The sequence below is a fragment of the Atheta coriaria genome, unplaced genomic scaffold (assembly GCF_025399875.1).
Source record: "Atheta coriaria isolate IRGN ID8LTWV9N9 unplaced genomic scaffold, Caltech_Dcor_3.1 hic_scaffold_29_pilon, whole genome shotgun sequence".
Classification (NCBI taxonomy): domain Eukaryota; kingdom Metazoa; phylum Arthropoda; class Insecta; order Coleoptera; family Staphylinidae; genus Dalotia; species Dalotia coriaria.
In genome coordinates this window covers 17304-37319 of record NW_027045471.1, presented here as the reverse complement: position 1 = coordinate 37319, position 20016 = coordinate 17304, and the positions used below count along the sequence as shown (strand labels likewise).

The following is a 20016-nucleotide window of genomic DNA, read 5'->3' as shown; positions in this document are numbered from 1 at the left end:
AGGATCACCTATCTCATCTCACTAACTACGTTGAACAGACCCTTCAGATAGTCACAACACCGCAGAATCAGACAATGACCAATCCGCTTGGTCTCGGCCCAAGCGAGAGAGAATTAGTACGCCGAAAAATGCTGCTAAAATCAGATGGAGGCGCTCCGGTCGACCAGATGACCAAAATACGTATCAACAGCAGCTAAACAATGTGTGCGACATGCTCAAATCTCGCGCTAACCGCTCGTGGGAAAACACGCGGCAAGATTGTGAGGAGAAAGGCTCTCTGTGGCCAATCGTTAAGCGATTAAGAGTAAGGGCTGATGCATTTTGTTATATAGGGTAAAACACCCAATCGTTGACACTCCTTCAATTATTAGCACTTTATATTTTAGTTCGAAAAAAACAAGGAAACCATAGATTATTCAAGTGTGATATGTTTTAAATTGTACAATAGTACGTTTTTTCTGTTTAAAGTTGGCTACACTGTTACAATAACTAATATGGCGATTTAGATACAACAGCTGATATTTTGGGTTAGTGATTTGGTGTAGTTATTTTGTTTCTTTCTTAAGGACCTTTTTAATCATTGCATATCGCAGCTATTCGGCTAATAAATACTTTTGTAATAATTAGATATGCTTAATTACACGTTTAGGCAATAGATTCAAAGATTATTTCTTGAATCTATCTTTTATCACATTGATTTATTACATGTGCCAACATATGGATCAAGAATTTATCAAAATCCTTTTATTGGCATTAGTGCCAATAACTAAAAGCTAATTATTGGCAGTAGTGCCCGTAATAGAATAGTGAGTGCTAAAATATTGGGTTTTTATATTCATTTAGAGTGCATTGTATACAATGAAGGAAAGAAATGAAAAAGTAGGCAATAAGAAGTCAAGAAGAAAAATAGAAAAAATTAAAAGAAAACAATATAGTGAGGAAAATATTAAAAGAGCATTAGACGCGATTAAAATTGGCATGGCCAAAAGCAAGCACCGAAACAATATCAGGTTCCTCGGGCTACGTTACAATTTCGCATTAAGAAACCTGATCAAAAACCTCAGCCTGGTTCGAGCCCAGTACTGAACGAAGACGAAGAAAATAAATTAAAAAATTGGTTAAATGTTAGTCATACAAAGGGTTTCCCGAAACGAAACTTTTGAATAGCGTATCAGAATTTGTAAAAAAAGCGGCCGGTCTAATCCATTCAAAAACAACATTCCAGGAGATAAATGGTTTAAACTCTTCTTAAGACGACACCCGGATATTGTTGTAAGAACTCCTGAAGCAGTAACAGCGGCAAGAGCTGCCGTATCAGTAAATGATATAAAAGGATGGTTTCACACAATTGAAACATATTTAAAAAATCACGGTTTGTTTGAAATTTTATCAGACCCGAAAAGACCCGGCTAAAACTTCACTTACAGTGATGTTTACTTTTGCTGCCAATGGCGAAATCACTCCACCTATGGTGATATTCCCATACCAGCGCTTGCCAAGTGAAATTGCATCAAAGGTACCGTCGGATTGGGGTATAGGGCTCAGTGACAATGGCTGGATGAAAACAGAAATTTTCTCTCCATACATTGAAAAAGTGTTACATCCGCATATCATACGAAGTCAAGTACCATTTCCGGTAATTTTATTTGTAGACGGACACAAAACTCACCTCACTTATGCCGTCAGCGAGCTTTGTTCTTCATTGGATATTGTGCTAATAGCACTTTATCCCAATTGTACTCGATTACTTCAGCCTGCTGATGTCTCGGCTGTTAGACCCCTAAAAGGTGGTTGGCAGAAGACTGTGTTAGAATGGCGGCGTGAAAGTCCATCTCGGGCTCTCACCAAAATCAATTTTGTGCCACTGTTGCAAAAAACCATTGATAAGTGCGTAAAACCGAAAACAGTTATTAATGGTTTCCGGGCTACCGGTCTTTGCCCATGGGACTCAAAAGCCATAGACTATTCGAAATGCCTCGGGAAAGCATAAGCCCGAAAGTGAAACAATACCGGAATCTTCGAGAATAATGAACAAAACAAATTTTATCAGATATACAGGACAGTCGACAATTACGGATATTATAAATAAACAGGATTTGACAGCTTCTGAGGAAATTTTAAAAAACATGTGGTATTTCTTTGATGGAAACGAAAACAAACAAACACACAAAGAAAACTTTGAAGAAAATGAATTGAGAAAACCGAATGATAATTCTGATACAAAAGAAGAAGACAACAATAAAGAAATCTTTGAAACAAATTCCTTGAATGTTACTCTTAAAGAACAGGACCTTTTGGACATTGAAAATATGAATGTAATTGTATGTGATGAATTTGATAGTATATTTAATATTGATTTAGATGAAGGAATCTTGATTGAAGAAATTGGTATTAACAGGCCAGAAGACATCGCGGCTATAAGTGATTCTCAAACTGATTATTTTCCAAAAAACACTAAAAACATAGATTGTAATATACCTAAAGAATCTTCTTTTACAAAAACAACGGAATATTTACAAGTTACTCATACTGCACAAATTGAAACACATAAAGAATTAAATTACAGTAGATTAGATAATAATTCAAACATATTAATTACCAGAAATAATATCGTTCGCCCAACTCAAGAAGCTTTGGACAAAATTGAAGTATTGGAATCTATATCCAATCCAGCTTTCACTACCCCTATGAAAATAAACCAACGAGAAATACAACTAGATGATATATTAGTGCTATCTAAAACACCTCAAAGAAAGGGAATGAGACAAACTAAGAAGACGTCTTTTGTTATTACATCAAAAGAATTCAAGGACGAAGAACGCGAAAAAATTAAAGCAAAGAAAGAAAAGGAAGAAGGCACAGAAACGAAAGGAACAACGACAACAAAAAACAATAGCCAAAACTGAACAAATGCTAAAGAAAAAAGAAAAAATTGCCAATAAACGAGTTGTTCAGAAAGATAAAACTGCAGAAGCTGCAAAAAGAATATTGTTTTCGAAAGATTTATCCAATTTAAACATGAACGTTACCCTAAAAAATAATCATGGAAATCTCAAAGATGAAAATCAAGTAGAATTGATACAAGAAAAACTTATATAGATTATAGATAGATTATTTACGTAAATAAATGCAGATATTTAACTAATAAAATATTGTTTTAATTATACGTTTAGTAAGTATTTTCAACTTTAACGATAGGTAGGTACCTACATATCTTCTACTAGAACTACATGCTAATAATTAGACGAGTAGGGGCCAATATTGAGATTTTCTATGCCAATAATAGGATTTTCTGTAGTCTTTTGGATTTTGAGCATATGTTTATTTATTATTATTCAATCACTTAAAAACTGTTATAAAAAACAAAGATTAAAGTATTTTCTTTGATTTTGTCACATGTTTTGTTTACTAGCTTATGTAAATGGGATTTTATGACAATATAATTTCAGACTGACATGAAGTTCTCTCTTAGAGTGCCAATGATTGGGTACTTTACCCTATGTGGTCAATTTATAAAAGTTCGAGACACAAAATTTGAACTGAAGACATCTCAGGTTCTCTGTGAAGCTTACGAAGCATATTTATATTTTCCTGTTCGCAATCAAGGCGACTTGTCTGTGTGGGCCCCACATGTTGCTTGTAGTAGTTGTAAAAGATCTTTGGAAGGTAAACAATTTTTAATTAAACCGTAAATCAAATGTAATAAAGATATAATTTGTTATTTTTACATGTTAGGTTGGTATCGAGGAGAGAAAAGATTTATGAAATTTGCAGTACCGAGAATCTGGCGAGAACCGAAAGACCACGTACATGACTGCTACTTTTGTGTTGTAAATCCAAATAAAAGACGTAGCGGAAAAAATGCAAAACCTATTGAATATCCTAATCTCGAGTCTTCTTCTGCTCCAATTGCACACGACATGACACGACCAGTCCCTTCACCACCAGAAAAATTATCTCAGAAAAGTAGCTCATCTCTTAGTTCCATTAAAAGTACACAATGTAATTCCGATAAAGAATTTTTGCCTACTCCAGAATCACCAAGCTACCATCTCATTACTACGGAAGATTTTCACGACTTGATAAGAGGTTTAAATTTGCCGAAAGGTAAAGCAGAGCTTTTGGGCTCTCGTTTAAAACATTGGAATTTGCTTGCTGATGTTAAGAACTAGACGAACTACACATGAAACATTTTCTACGTTTTTCACAAAAGAGGAAGGACTTTGTTTTTGTAACGACATAAAAGGTTTGTTTGCAGAAATTGGCATACCTTGTGTTCCTAGCGAATGGCGTTTATTCATTGACAGCTCTACGAAAAGCTTAAAAGCTGTTTTGTTACACAATGGAAACAAATTTCCATCTCTTCCTATTGCTCACCCAGTTCATCTTAAAGAAAATTATGAAAGTGTTAGAATCGTTCTTACATCGGTTAAGTATCACGAATATAACTGGCAACTGATTGGAGACTTTAAAATGGTCGGACTGTTAATGGAATTACAGAGCGGATATACGAAATATCCATGTTATTTGTGCTTATGGGATAGCAGAGCAGATGCTAAGCATTATGTAGAGCGATCATGGCCTGTAAGGACGGAATTTTGTGTCGGAAAACAAAACGTGAAATTCGATGCAGTTGTTGACGTGGAAAAAATATTAATGCCGCCTCTGTACATTAAGTTGGGGTTGATGAAAAATTCGTTAAACAGCTTAACAATACCACAGAAGCTTTTACTTATTTGAAAAAAAAAAATTCCCCAAGTTATCAGAAGCAAAAGTTAAAGCTGGAATTTTTGTAGGTCCGCAAATTAGGCAAATTTTTTCCGATGACAAATTTCCAAAATTGCTGAATCACACGCAAAAAGCGAGTTGGAACCGTTTTAAAGCAGTAGTATCTGGATTCTTAGGAAATAACAAAGCTTAAAACTACAAAAAATTAGTTGCAGACATGTTGAAAAATTTTAAGGCCATGGGTTGCAGGATGTCATTGAAAGTACATATGCTTCATGCGCACTTAGATAAGTTTAAAAATAACATGGGGGCATATTCCGAAGAGCAAGGAGAACGCTTTCATCAGGACATAATAAACTTCGAACAACGATATCAATGCCAATATAATGAAAATATGATGGGAGACTATAATTGGGGTGTATTGAGAGAAAGCACTTATGATCATAAAAGAAACAGCAAAAAGGGACACTTTTAAACTATATTTCACTTTTTTAGTTATTTTAATAGTAAAATTACATGAAAATGATAAATTAATTTATTTGTATAGTTCTATTAGAGCAAGAGCCCGTGATGGCCAGACTTTCGTCATTTTAGGAAAGATGAAATTTTGTGTATGTGTCTCTCCAACACAGCTAAGAACAATCCCCAATTATGAAACCTGGATCGTGATTCATCGGCAGATATAGGATGGTGGATCGACAATAGAACGACGAAGCTGTCCGGATCAGTTCGTTGAGTTCCAAGAGTTTGAAGGTCCTCGCATCATCAAAGCTGCTGGAAAAGAAACCCTTAAGGCCATTGGCAAAGGGACCATTGAAATTTTATCCTTTACTAAAGTTGTCACCTTGAAATTATCCTTGACTGATGTTTGGTATGTTTCAGGAATTTCTAAAAACTTATTTTCCGTTCTAGCTGACCAAGATAAAAATGAAAATATCAGATTTCATTCAACAGCAACTGAGTGCTGGTTAGAAGTAAATAGCAAAGTAGTGCTGTGCGGAAATCGTGAATAGGGTAGAACTCTGTTCAAGGCAGCCATTGAACCTGTAGTTTTTGGAAGAGAAGAAAGGTTAAATATCTCAGAAGCAGAAAGTTCTACACTGCAATTGTATCACGAAAGATGGGGTCACCAGGATAAGCGACACGTAAGGGAGATGCTCAAAAGAGAGTTGGACATCAATGTGAAACTAGTTAAAGAGATTTGTGTACCCTGCATTTTTGGCAAAACACATCGTCTACCTTTTGGCACCAGAGTAAAAGCAATGAAACCTGGAGAATTGGTTTCAGCTGATGTTGTAGGTCCTTTTTGCGAATCTTTTAGCAAAAAACGGTTTTTAGTTATGTTTAAAGACAGTTTTATAAAGTTTCGCAACGGATATGTGATTAAACACAAATCAGATGTTACGGTTGTGTTAAAACAGTTTTTAGCACAGTCGAAGACACTTGGACACAATATTTGAGAGCTACTCATGGACAATGGGCGGGAATTTGACTGTGTAGAGGTCAGGAGGATTCTAGCAGAGAGTGGAATCGTGCAGAAACTGACAGCGCCATACACCCCAGAGCAGAATGGTGGGAGTGAACGTGAAAATCGCACGGTTGTTGAGATGGCAAGAACGTTTAAGTACTCAAATCGGGAAGTTGAGTTTCCAGATGCAATATGGGCAGAGCTGGTAACTACGGCGATTTACGTACTAAATAGGACAGGTTAATCGTCAAAGAAGGAAGTTAGTCCTTACGAATTGAGGTACAGGAAGAAACCTAGAATTAAACATCTGCGTATCGTTGGTTCATTCTGCTATGTCCATGTACCGCCTGAGAAGAGGAAGAAAATGTACAAGAAAGCAGTGAAAGAAATCCTGGTCGGATATGATGGTGATGAGCGTTACAGAATTTATCTTCAAAGTAATCATCATGTCATTACGTCAAGAGATGTCTAGTTCGAAGAGAGACTGAAAGAATGTGACCGTAAAGTTGATTTACCATTGAGAGACATCAAGTATGAAAGTCAAGGTGAGATCAAAACATGACGATAGTGATGAGAAAGTGATCGAAGAAGAAGAAAAGGATTATGAGTCATCAGTTGACATTGAAGATAAGATCGAGACCAATAACAGGAGAATATTAAGAGATCGTTCGACTCTGAAGAAGCCCAAACATTTTTATGCTAACGCCATGACAATAGATCAGTTCGTGAATCAAGTGACTGAAGATCCTGAGACCTTTGAAGATGCCTTGAGGAGTGAGAACTCAGCTCAATGGGAGAGAGCCATGGATTGTGAAATCGCTTCTTTAAAAGAAAATAAGACCTGGATTTTGATAGACCTTCCACCAGGTGCAAAGGCAATTCCATGTAAGTGGGTCTTCCGCTGAAAAATCATCCAGATGGGAGCATTGACAAGTTCAAAGCAAGACTTGTAATCTAGGAATTCAATCAGCGTTACGGGATTGATTATAGTGAGACTTTTAGTCCAGTGGCAAAGTTGGAAACCATTCGTTCGGTTCTCAGTATTGCTGCAAGTGAGAAAATGTGTCTGACCCAATTTGACGTACCAACAGCCTTCTTGTACGGAGACCCTGATGAAAGAGTCTACATGAGGAAACCAGAAGGATATGAGGATGGAACCAACAAGGTTTGCTTACTGAAAAGAGTTTATATGGACTTAAGCAAGCACCTAGATGTTGGAACAAGCGTTTTGGAGTTTTTCTTCAATAACATGGATTCAAGGCCAGCGAAGCTGATCCGTGTTTGTATATTAGGGAAAGAAATTGTAAGAAGCTTCTACTTGTGATCTATGTTGATGATGGTCTTCTAGCAACGACTGATCAGCAAGATTCGGACAACTTCATAAAAGAATTAAAGTCGGAATTCAAGATTGTTTCGAGAAGAGCTAATTTTTTCCTGGGTCGAGAAATTGCCCAAGAAGAAAAGTGCATTAAGATTAGCCAGAAGTCTTATGCAAAGAAAATTTTACAGAGATTCAATTTCTCAGATTGCAAACCAGTGCCAACTCCTATGTCCAAAGAGACAGAGACTTTAGCATCTGGGAAAGTTGATGAGTCAATCAAATTTCCCTATAGACAGACAGTTAGAGCCCTGATGTACCTGATGCTTGAAACAAAACCAGCCTTGGCCCACAGTGTAGGATTTATTTCGAGGACACTCGAAAATCCAACTCAAGATAATGTTGTATGAGCCAAGAGGATTTTTCGGTACATAGCAGATACTCTAGACTTTGGAATAACCTATTGAAGAAATGAAGAAGTTGGAATTTTAGAAGTTTACAGTGACGCAGACTTTGGCGGTCGGTTGCTGTAAAACAGGGCGCTCCGCATCTGGAGTTCTCGTAAAGTATGCAGGAGGTGCAATTTCCTGGATGAGTCAACGACAGGCAGTTGTTACAACCTCAACCACCGAAGCAGAGATTATTGCGGCAAACGAAGGAGCCAAAGAAGCAGTTTGGTGAAGCAGACTTTTTCAAGGCATTGTCAAACTCTGGAATATTCCTATCATTCAAGTTGACAACTCTGCAGCGGTGAGACTAGCACAAAATCCGGAGTTTCATCGCAGAACCAAACACATTGCCATCAAACACTTTTTTATAAGAGAAAAAGTGACAGAAAGAAAACTTGGTGTTTAACAAATCTCCACTGAAGATCAATTGGCGGACATCATGACCAAGCCTTTACAGAGAACACCCCTGAAGATTCTTTTGGAGAAGATAGGACTTGTAAATTCAACTAAGATAAACAAGGGAAAGTGTTGAAGTTATGTTTAGTAATAGTTGAATTCGATATTTTCTAAGTTTTATGCTATAGTAGGCGCTGGCATGATATCCGTTGCTTTTGTATTGTTTGTTTGTTTCTTTTGTTTTTCCATGGCAACCGCGCCACCCCTACACACATATTCTATATATATATATATATCTATATATATAAAAGAAAGTCGTGTTGGTTAACTCCTTTATAACTGAAGAACGGCACTAAAAGGGCACTAAACGACACTAAAAAGAGACAAACATATTTGCATATATGGATTATCTTGCGGGAGAATAAGAGATCGCAAATACAAAGTTTTCTATTATCCCCGTCTCCTCTTTGTGCGATGCTCCGTAGCTTCCCCCCTAAGCATAGACGTGTGTATGTGTGTACGTGTGTGTTGAAGTTGACCGGTTAATGTTTTTGTTTGGAGAAGGTTACTAGGATACTTTTTGAAGTGAAAACTCCTTTAGAGAACACTAAACGACACTAAAAGGAAACAAACATATTCGCTTATATGGTTTAGCCTACGGGAGAAAAAGAGCACACAAATTTAATGTTTTCTATTATCTCCCTCTCATCTTTGTGCGATTCGTAACTTCCCCCTAAACATAGACGTGCGTGTGTTTGTACGTGTTGGTTGAAGTTGTCCGGTTGAAGTGTTTGTTTGAATGAGACTTAGTAAGTGTAGGATACTTTTTTAATACTTTTTGAGGTGAAAACTTCTTTGGAAGATACTAAACGAGTTTTCTCCGTCTCTTCTAACTGTGCGATGCGTACCTTCCCCACTCAACATGCAGCGACCAAAACGATCAAATCTTATCCGACAAAACCGTAATGCAACTAGGATTCGAAGGATTGCGAATGAAAGGACTGTAGAAGAACAAAAAATTGCACGTGAAAAGCACCGTGTTAGTATGACTGGACTTCGTGCTTCTCAATCACAAGAGCAAAGCGAGGCGGAACAAAGTTTGCCGGGTCAGCTAGTCTTAATATATATAAATCTCGTGTCACAATGTTTGTCTTCAATTGGACTCTAAATCACTTAACCGATTATAATAAAATTCGCACACCATGTGCAGTTCGATCCAACTTGAAAGATAGGATAGTTTAAATCTCAAATTATAGTCGCAATTTTAATTTATTGCTAATTATTTGTGATATCGTAAATACAAAGTTTTCTATTATCCCCGTCACACATAGACGTGTGTATGTGTGTATACGTGTGGGATTGAAGTTGATCGGTTGATGTTTTTTGTTTGGAGAGAAGGTACTAGGATACTTTCTGAAGTAAAGAAAACTCCTTTTAGAGAACCCTAAACGACACTAAAGAAACAAACATATTACGCTTATATGGTTTAGCCTACGGGAAAAAAGAGAGCACACTACAAATATAATGTTTTTATCTCCCGTCTCACCTTCGTGCAATTCGTAGCTTCTCCCTAAGCATAGACATTGCAATTCGTAGCGTCCCCTAAGCATAGACGTGCGCGTGAAACGTTACATTTTTAAAAGGAAACCGCAACCCAAATCAGTGTAAAGGAAACAAACATATTAAAGCATATGGTTTTAGCCTACGGGAAAAAGAGGCACACAAATATAATGTTTTTTTATCTCCGTCTCCCCTCTGTGCAATTCGTAGCTTCCCCCTAGGCATAGACGTGCGATTCGTAGCGTCCCCCTAGGCATAGACGTGCGATTCGTAGCGTCCCCCTAAGCATAGACGTGCGTGAAACGTTACATTTTTAAAGGAAACCGCAATCCAAATCAGTGTTAGAACAAAACTTTTAATTGTGCACGCAAAATGTTCCGCCTAGAAACCCTTTCGTTAACCTCGTTAGCAACTAAATTGTTTCAAATGGTGAAAAGTATACAAATTATATAGGCGAAATACAGATTTGAGATTAATTCCGTATTGTATTGATAAGGGTATGTGTGTTTACTTACTATAATCTATATATATATATATATATAAAATGAAACCCATTTCGCCTGGTCAAGCCATCACATGAAAACAGCCGATTCGTAGCGTCCCCTAAGCATAGACGTGCGTGAAACGTTACATTTTTAAAGGAAGCCGCAACCCAAATCAGTGTTACAACAAAACGTTAATTGTGCACCAGGGGCGTAGTATTTGCCGTATCAATTATACGGGGCCCCAGGGCCACGGGGGCCCCGTAAGTGTGTAAGGAACCTTTACCTCCATATAAGGGCCTCCAAAAAAATTTTTCTACGGGGCCCCGACAAGGCACGCTACGCCGCTGTTGTGCACACTTGAAAAATGTTCCGGTTAGAAACCTTTTCATTAACCGCGTTAGCTAATAAAATAGTTTCAAATGGTGAAACATATAAAAACTACATAGGCGAAATATCGTTGAGTTTGATACCGTTATTGATAAAGGTATGTGTGTTTACTTACTATAATTTTATAATAATTATTAAAAAAAAATTATAGGAAATATCGTACAGTCGTTGGGCGGAAATATGGTATAGAGCTAATGAAGTTCGCGAAGAAGAGCGAATGAAAGGACTGGAGAAGAACAAAAAATTGCACGTAAAAAGCGCCGTGTTAGTATGACTCATAGCGAGGCGGAACAAAGTTTGCCGGGTCAGCTAGTAATTGATAAATATCATCCTAAATTGAGTTATAATAAAAACAAATTATTGCCGTGCAACCAAGTGGTGATCTCCAAAGGTCCAGCAACATCATCCCGCTTGGCAGCACGCAACAAAAGTCAGGCTGATTATTACTGATAGTACGAATGTTGAGCGTTATTTCCTTCAGCGTTCGCAATTCCCCCATAATCCCTTAGCTATACATGCAAATAGACTCAAATTAGTTACTCATTATAATAACAGAATAATCAATTTCATTGACCAATATTGATAAACTCAAATGCCCCCAAAATCAAAAAATCAATTGTTGGTTTAGATAAAAAAATATAGAATTGTAACAGCAATTCACACCTACAATGTATATATCTTCTATACTATAAAAATTAATCGCAAAAAGTGTTGGTAACCGCTTTTCTCAGCAACGCCTTGATCAATTTGGCCAATTCCTTTTTTAAATGTTCGTTAAAGTCAAAGAGTGGTTTTAACGGCGAGAACACTTTGAATAATTGCTTGGAAAATGGGGAAAAGCCAAGTTTTCTTTTTTCCAACAGAAACAAATTGCGTTTTCTACCGAGTTGTTCGGGCCAAATCCGACAAACGTATCGATTACACGTCGAAGTGTTATCATACACATTTGGCAAATCAATTACATATATGCTTTGTTCTTTAAGTTCACTCCAGACTGCAGCTGCATCATTGTTGCAACGTAAGCAGGAATATCCCCAAGACCTTCATTTGCTTCAGTTTTGTAATTCATTCGCTCTTAAGCTTTTGTGCAAGTTACACGGTAAATAAATCGTAAAATCAGCAAGAGTTTTGTTCACTGCATACCTCATCCACCACATTACTATTTTGCCTTGGAGCGTACAGAGTCGCTTGAGCATTGCAAACAAAAATCGGGCAACCGTCTTCAGAACCATGAGGACAAGCTACGCAGGTATCGCCCCAACACGAGTTTTCTTTTGTCAACTGACAAACAAAACAAATTCCATAGCTTTCTTCGGTTCATTTTTGTTTGATTGTTTCATTTCGTTTTGTGAAAAGTATTTAAAAACGTATTATCAATAATTATTGCATGTGGTACAATTTATATACGATATGCCTCCTATAAAAAGAGGTAAGTTTGTTAGAAGAACCCGAAATGCTGCAAAACAAACTAATTACCGCTCTAATTACACAGCTCAACAACGTGACGAGCAAATGAACGTGTAAGATTTCGGATATCACAAACGCGTGAAGCGCGAACGCGAGATTCAACTAATAATCGCGCAAATTTGAATGGAGCTGCTTTCAGTTACGATGTGTCAATTGACAATTTACAGATACAAGGCCAAATATATCATAGAGCAGGTTCACTGTTATCAGTATCAGATAGCAACTACAAATTCCTGCAAATTTATTTCATGGACAATTCATCAGAAGAAATTGATCTGCGTTGCTCACATAACTTCATTTCATGAACGCAATCAATTGATTATTTTGTTTAAAACTGCACTGGCTTTGATGCCATCTAATAATCACAGAATTGTAATCAGAGCTGATAAAACACCTGCGGGCCAACATGCAAAACGTTTCAATGCACCAACTATTGATGAAGTTGCTATTGTAGTTGGAGAAAACTTGGAATCCCGTGATATTGTTTTACATCGTCGGAATGATCAATTACGACGTATAAAGGAAACACACCGCTCATATGATGCACTGCAATATCCTATTATATTTTGGCAAGGTGAAGATGGCTATGATTTCTCAATCAAGATGATTGATCCCTTTACAGGTAATTGAAATATTAGTTTAGGTAGCTGTGGAGATAATATCTCAGTCACTATATTATGAATTTTAATTTTATATTTTATTGTTCTTAAAACAAAAATCTATTTACAGGTTTGGAAACTAACAAAAAGGTTAGTTCAATGAACTTTTATTCATACCGCCAAATGATTCGCAAAAATGAAGAAAATCACATATTGAAATGTCGGCGATTATATCACAAATATGTTGTTGACATGTATGTAAAAAATTGAAACGGAGAGATCACGGGAGAGATTAACATTCATCCGGTTGAATCAGAGCAAACTCCGATCCGTAGAGTACATTCACCTTCGAGATGCGATTAATACTGATGGAAATGCCCAGAATGTTGGTCGGATGACTATTCTTCCAGCAACATACATCGGAAGCGTGTTCGTCATTATGGTACAGCTGATTTGTTCATCACATTCACATGCAATCCCCGCTGGACAGAAATCAAGCAAGAGTTATTCCCTGGGCAATCACCCATTGATCGTCATGATATTACAACCAGAGTCTTTAGACAAAGGTTGAAATCTTTAATGTATTTCATTGTAAAACATAAAGTGTTTGGTGAGACACGCTGCTGTATTCTGTGAAGTCGCAGATACGATGATTGCCACATGAACACATTTTGATTTCGTTGGTGGAAAAAATAAGGCCAAATGAAGTTGATGCAGTGATATCAGTTAAAATCTTTGCATGATATAGTTACCAAAAACATGATACATGGTCCCTGTGAAACTCTTAATCCAAATTCACCGTGTATGGTGGATGGTAAATGTTCAAAGCAATATCCACGGACAATAATATCGGAAACAATTACTGGTAATGATGGTTATCCACTGTATCGTCGCCGATCGACAGCAGACAATGGAAGATCAACAATTGTCAAATTAAATCAACAAGATATTGAAGTAGATAATCGTCGGATTGTTCCATACTCACTTATTCTATCAAAGATCTTCGAAGCGCACATCAACGTTGAATCTTGCCATTCAGTAAAATCTATTAAATACATTTGCAAATATGTAACCAAAGGGATTGATATAGCTGTGATAGGAATTGGTGCAGAGAATTCCAGTGAGGAAGTTACCCATTACCAAATGGGCCGTTATGTTAGTAGTCATGAAGCAGTTTGGCGAATATTTTCTTTTTCAATTCATGAGAAATACCCTACGGTTGTTCATTTAGGTGTTTTTTACAGCACAAAACATAGTACAAAGAGCTGCTCAGCCACCATCTACTACATTAACCAGTTTTTTTTTTGAGACATGCCAAAACGATGATTGGATAGATCTTTAAAAACCGCCAGAAAAGCGCGCAATTACCGTAAAAAATAGTGCCACAAAGTCGGTATTTTTGATTTTCGAAAATTTCAGAATAAATTTGGGTGGAAATTCTGATTTTGTACGGCATCAGTTTTCGTACTGTTTTCAATACAACCTTCTAATCCATTATTCCACTAGCCATTACAAAAAATCATACGTAAAGGGGAAAATTGAGATTTACCAGCCCCTCTTTCCAAGTCCAGGGGTATTTGATTGGCTCTTCATTAATTTATTTCGAAAGTATTTTGTAACAGATAATATTTTGTATACATTACGGCTTTCATTTGGTCCAAAGGTTTATACAGGAAAAAAATTCAAGGGAAAAATTCATGTGAAATGTAAGAAAATCCATATAACGAAATGTAAGGTGGAAGAATCATGACGATATTTTTTACTGTTGAAGTTTGTTAAACCGCCATACAATAGCATTTATAAAATTCTGTACCATTTAAAATCTGAGAGAAGTTCATATTGATAAAAAGTGATAAAAATATTAAATAAATATAATTTACATATATATCGCTTACGGAGCGACGTTCTGTTACGACGTTTATAGTATTATAGTATTATAGTTTATTTAAATAAAGAATCAAATTTTATCAATTCAAATTTATTTATTTATTTTCAAATTAATTAACTAAAATAATTTTTAATTTTAATTTAATTTTTGAATTAGAAATTTTATGTTTTTTTGTTAATTGAAATGTTTTAAATTATTTTTTATTTTTTTATTTGATTCATAAATATAAAATGAAGATAGAAAAAAATAAAATAATTATATATCTAAATAAACTATATGAAAAAAAATAAAATTGTTGCACAAAGTTAAATAGTTTTAGGTTTTCACTTCTGTCGGCAGTCCTCATGACTGTACATTTTTTTTTTTATTGATTATATTTGAAAAATTTTTTTTGTTGTTCTATTATCTAAAATTACATGTATTGTGACAATCTGTTTATGAATAACCAGAATAATAATTTTTTTCAGCGGAAATGACGAAGAACCTGAAGAGCACGTATCTTCTGAACATGGTCCAACTGCTTGTGTATTTTGTGCGCAAGTACGCAAACGACATAACCGCCAGCTCATGACATGTAGCTTTGCTAAAGAGAACAACAATTACGAATCATTTCATATTATTGCAGATTTAGCTACTCAAAAATATGATTTAGCGATTTTACAAAGGATTGACCAATGTCAGGAGATGTCAGTACCCATACCTTATCATAGGGTTTGTAAAACTCAATATTTAAATAACTGTAGGCAAAAAAAAAAATACTGATTGGCACTTGAGGAGACAAAAACACGAGCGAGCTCGTAAGAAACTGTTTACATTTATTCAGAAAGAAATTGTCGATAATTTGCGCATTTTCCAGTATTCCTTCTTGCTCAATTTATTCAGACAATTTTTATTGGAAGAGTATGATAATGAGAAGTTACCTAAGTGTTTTGACACCTCCAATATACAAAGTGAAATTTTAGAAAATTTCGAGAACGCTGTCATCATTATTTACAATCATGGGTGCAAACACGTTGTCTCTGCCAGTGCAACTCTAGAAAATATTGATATGACGTACGTGAATGAAGAAAACACCATTAATACTTCAGCATTATTCCTGCGCAAGATTGTTCTAGGAGTTGAAAAAAATCCAATCAGTGATAATGTGACTGCGCCCAAACTCATCAAAGGTGAATGTGAAATTCCGTATGCTCTATTACGTTTTTACACTCTTTTGTTAACTGGAGGTGATGTGGATAGAATAAAAGACCCGAAAAAGTTGGTCTTAGCCAAGTCTTTCGCTTCTGATGTTATTTATGCTATTCACAGAGGAAGAGTTAAGACATCCAAACATATAACTCTTGGAATAACAGTCAAAAGTTTGAGTAGTAGTAAAAAGCTTCTACACCTCTTACATTCCTACGGACATTGCATTTCGTACTCGAAAGTATTAGAATTGGAGACAGAAGCAACCTATGCTATATCTGAAACAGGTAAGGTATGCCCTGCTGGTATGGTATTGCAACCATCTCTCAATAGTGGTTTTGCTTTCGATAATTTTGATCGATATGTAGAAACATGTGATGGTAAAGACACTATGCACGATACAGTGGGAATTTCGTTTCAAGATCATGCTCCACAAGTTGACATATCTTCTGAGGGAAGTAACGATGGTATTGGAAGTAACCAGCCTCGTAGAAAACGATTCCGCAGACACTACGAAGCCGATACTCTCGTTATTCAACCACTTACACAAACTCCAAAATTTGAAGGCACTCTCCAATTGCCGGCAAACGATAAAGCACCTACTAATTTGGAAGAAGCTAAAAGGTTAGATAGAGTATGGATGATAAGCCATGCTTTGAATATATCTACACCAATGTGGGTGGGATTTAACGCTCTCATTGCCAATGACAAAAGTATTATTCAAGATGTATTTTATTTAACCCCTATCAATGAATCACCTACCAAAGATTATGTGGTACATGAAACTATGATGCGGAGTATCAAAGGTGCTGAAGAATGCGGACAACAGTACGCGCAGGTACATTATGATTTGGCCATAGCTAGTAAATCGTTGAAAATACAAAATTCTGAGCTGAGAAGAAATAAGGACTCAACATTGAAACGCATTTTTGTTCACTTGGGACCTTTCCACATAGCAATGTCGCAGTTCAAAGCGATTGGTAAATACATTGAAAATTGTGGTTTATCGGAAATTTTAATTGATTCTGGTTTATTGGCAAGCGGATCTGTAAACTCATTTCTTATGGGGAAGCACTTCAACAGATGTAAACGCTTACATCCTCTTATGTCTGTTGCTATTGAAATAATGCATTTCAAATTTTTCACGGAGAAAGAAAATGTGATAGTAAGCGATGAGTGTTTAGACTTCTTGAAAGCTTTTCAAAATAGGAAGAAGGTGAAGACATTAATGGAAAATTAGTTACATATACCCAACAGTAGATAATGTTGATTTTATAAATATATTATATAAAATACTTAGTAACTTCCGTAGAAAAACGTTAAATGGTGATCAATACGATTCGTACACCGAAATTCTATCTTACTTATGTTGGAAATGGTTAACAACTACTTTCTTTTGACCAGAAGTAGCTGCACGGGTGATATTGATTTGTACAAATATACTCTGCACTCTCATTGCCAATCTGTTTTTTGTCTTCAATCATCAAAACTATGCTAGGTACCTCACTTTATACCATTGCAACTTGGAAAATGTGGAACAATCGCATCCTGGATTAAATGTCGTAGTAGGGATAAAAAGAACTAAGAAGCCTTTTTCCAAGCGAGAAGTAGACTTTACTGTTGAGAGTACGATCAACGCTGATGCTGCTAAACGATCAACTGGCATTGCATGTATGAAAAACTCAATATCTGCTCGGCAAAGGTGGAGCAAAAGCCATGCTCTACGAACGGAGATTATCTCTCACGTACTCGCCGAAGTGCTAATGAAAAAACGAGAAGAGGTTACTAATGATTTGAGGAAAAACAAAATAGAAAAAAGTCAACTACAAATACAACAGTTTGAAGATAGTATTAACAATCGTTTGAATCCATTTTCGTCTTCATTAAAAGAAAACTTGTTATACAATATTAGTAATGGACAGTCTGCAAGTCATGAAGTCCATGAATTTCTAATGAATGTCGTGGAAACTGGAGAAGAGCAGAGGAAAACATTTTTAGAACAATGTGCATCAAATCCACATCGTTTTGAACAAGCTATCCAGAGAAATGTTATTCACACTTTCAAAGCCAAGAAAATAGTAAAACGTCAAGGTGGAAAGGTGAATGAGGTTAAACTACAAAGGGATTTATTTGGAAGATTGTTAGGTATATCTCTACAACAAAATGTTGAAATTGAAAAGGTTCTGGAGTACCCTCTGACCCCTGCTCCATTATCGTTGTGTCATATGGATGGAACCATCAATAAAACAGATAAATCGAAGCTGGTAAAACCTTTGATAGATAGAGAAAAAATTGTAGAGAGTATTCCTAAGGGAATTGGATGTCGTGATTATTGATGGATTTTTTTATCTCTATACTCTTCGAGACATACCTTCTACCTTTGGCGCTATAAGTTATAATTTGCTCCGTAATCTAACAAATCACGTGGCTACGGAAATCCACGTGATCTTTGATACTTACCCAACACCAAGCATAAAAGATTACGAGCATTCTATACGAGATAATTTAAGAAATGATGATTTCGTTATTAATGGACCTCAAACGAAACGTCCGGCAAATTTTATAGCCGAATTAAAGAACATAAAATTCAAGCAAGCATTTGTCCAGTTTCTCGTCAATGATTGGTCGACTCAAGACAAAGCTACGTTGATTAAGCCTACACAGAAAGTGTTTCTAAATTATCGGCTGTGTCATTCTTACAGAAAATCGGCAGAATCTGTCGTTAAAGAAGTATCTGAAAAGTATACCTGCAGCTCATGAAGAAGCTGATACAAAAATAGTGTATCATGTTTGCGCTGTTGGGCCAAGTACGAACATTTTGATCAAGTGTTCCGATACAGATATTCTCGTAATATTATTAGCTAATATGAAACAAATCCTAGTAAATGTGGGCGAGAATCAGTTCAATGTCGATCGCAAAATATGGATGCAACTCGGAACCGGTAACCACGTGAAAAACATTGACGTTTGTGCTGTGTACAGAGACTTGGGCGAAAAGCTCTGTTCTTCGTTGGCTGCATTCCATGCTTTTACGGGATGCGACTTCAATCCCGCATTTTATAGGAAGGGTAAAAGCAGACCATTAAAAGTATTGGAGAAATCTGAGAAGTTCCAAGACGCATTTATTGAAATGGGGCATAATACGGTTGTTGCAGATCCACTACTCATGGAACAAACTTTCAATGTTCTGCAAGAATATGTATGCATTTTATACAACGTAAAAGCAAGAAAAACAGTCAACGAAGCAAGGTGTATCATATTCGATAGGATTTATACGCCGAAAAGCGGTAATGAAGCTTTCAAAAAGACAACTATGAAATTGGAAGCAACGTCGTTTCCACCTTGTTTCCGGGAGTTAGAACAACATATGAAGAGAAGCACCTACATAGCACAGATTTGGTGTAATGCCTACAAACAAATACCGTCGACCTTGTTACCAATAAGCTATGGATGGATTTTAAATGACGGTCGGTACGATTTCGACTGGTTCCACGGCGAGGAATGCCCCGAAAAAGTCAGTGACATAACGGAACCGGATGAGGAATCAGGCGAAGAAATTGATGACGTCATAGGTAAATAAATAAATCTTTGCATCTTTAATCTGTACGTAAGACTTTGATTTTAACAAAAACTTATTCATGTTTCAGAAATGGATATAGAAGATAATTCGGACGTCGATGAAGACGTTGATTCCGATGACGACTCAGCGGCTGATTCCGATACTGAATAATTTAAATAAAAACCTTATTTTGTATTACCATTTTCAAATATATCGAATTTTTCTAAAAAATAGTTGTTTTATTTATTCACATCATTATAATGAAACAAATCAATTATATATATTTATCAATAATGTTTGAAGCATATACTAAACCAAAAAGTATACAAAACTGTTGATACTGGGATTGACAGTTTCAATTCTTGGATATTATATACACACCGTTTCACTTCAGTTAGACGTCATAATGATTTATCATGGCTATCAATTTAATTCTCTTCAAAATATGTTAATGCCGTACAGTATCAGATGGCCATAAAATTACCCTTAAAATGGTAGCGTCATTTTTCATCAGCCTAAAAGATATG

The 20016-nt window shown here is 36.2% G+C and overlaps 1 protein-coding gene and 1 long non-coding RNA gene across 2 annotated transcripts; one reads left to right on the top strand and one right to left on the bottom strand.

Annotated features, from left to right (window-relative positions):
• Positions 1-13387: 13387 nt before the first annotated feature.
• Positions 13388-14086, bottom strand: LOC135802512 (uncharacterized). The gene is made up of 2 exons (XR_010550570.1): positions 13843-14086; positions 13388-13739 (listed from the first exon to the last, which is right to left on the bottom strand). It is a non-coding gene; the product is annotated as an uncharacterized lncRNA (long non-coding RNA).
• Positions 14087-18611: 4525 nt separating this feature from the next.
• On the top strand, positions 18612-19765 carry LOC135802513 (uncharacterized). Its single transcript, XM_065316112.1, has 2 exons — positions 18612-19502; positions 19578-19765. Exons 1-2 carry the CDS (start codon positions 18797-18799, stop codon positions 19658-19660), a joined length of 789 nt encoding a protein of 262 aa, XP_065172184.1. The 5' UTR covers positions 18612-18796; the 3' UTR covers positions 19661-19765.
• The last annotated feature ends 251 nt before the right edge of the window (positions 19766-20016 follow it).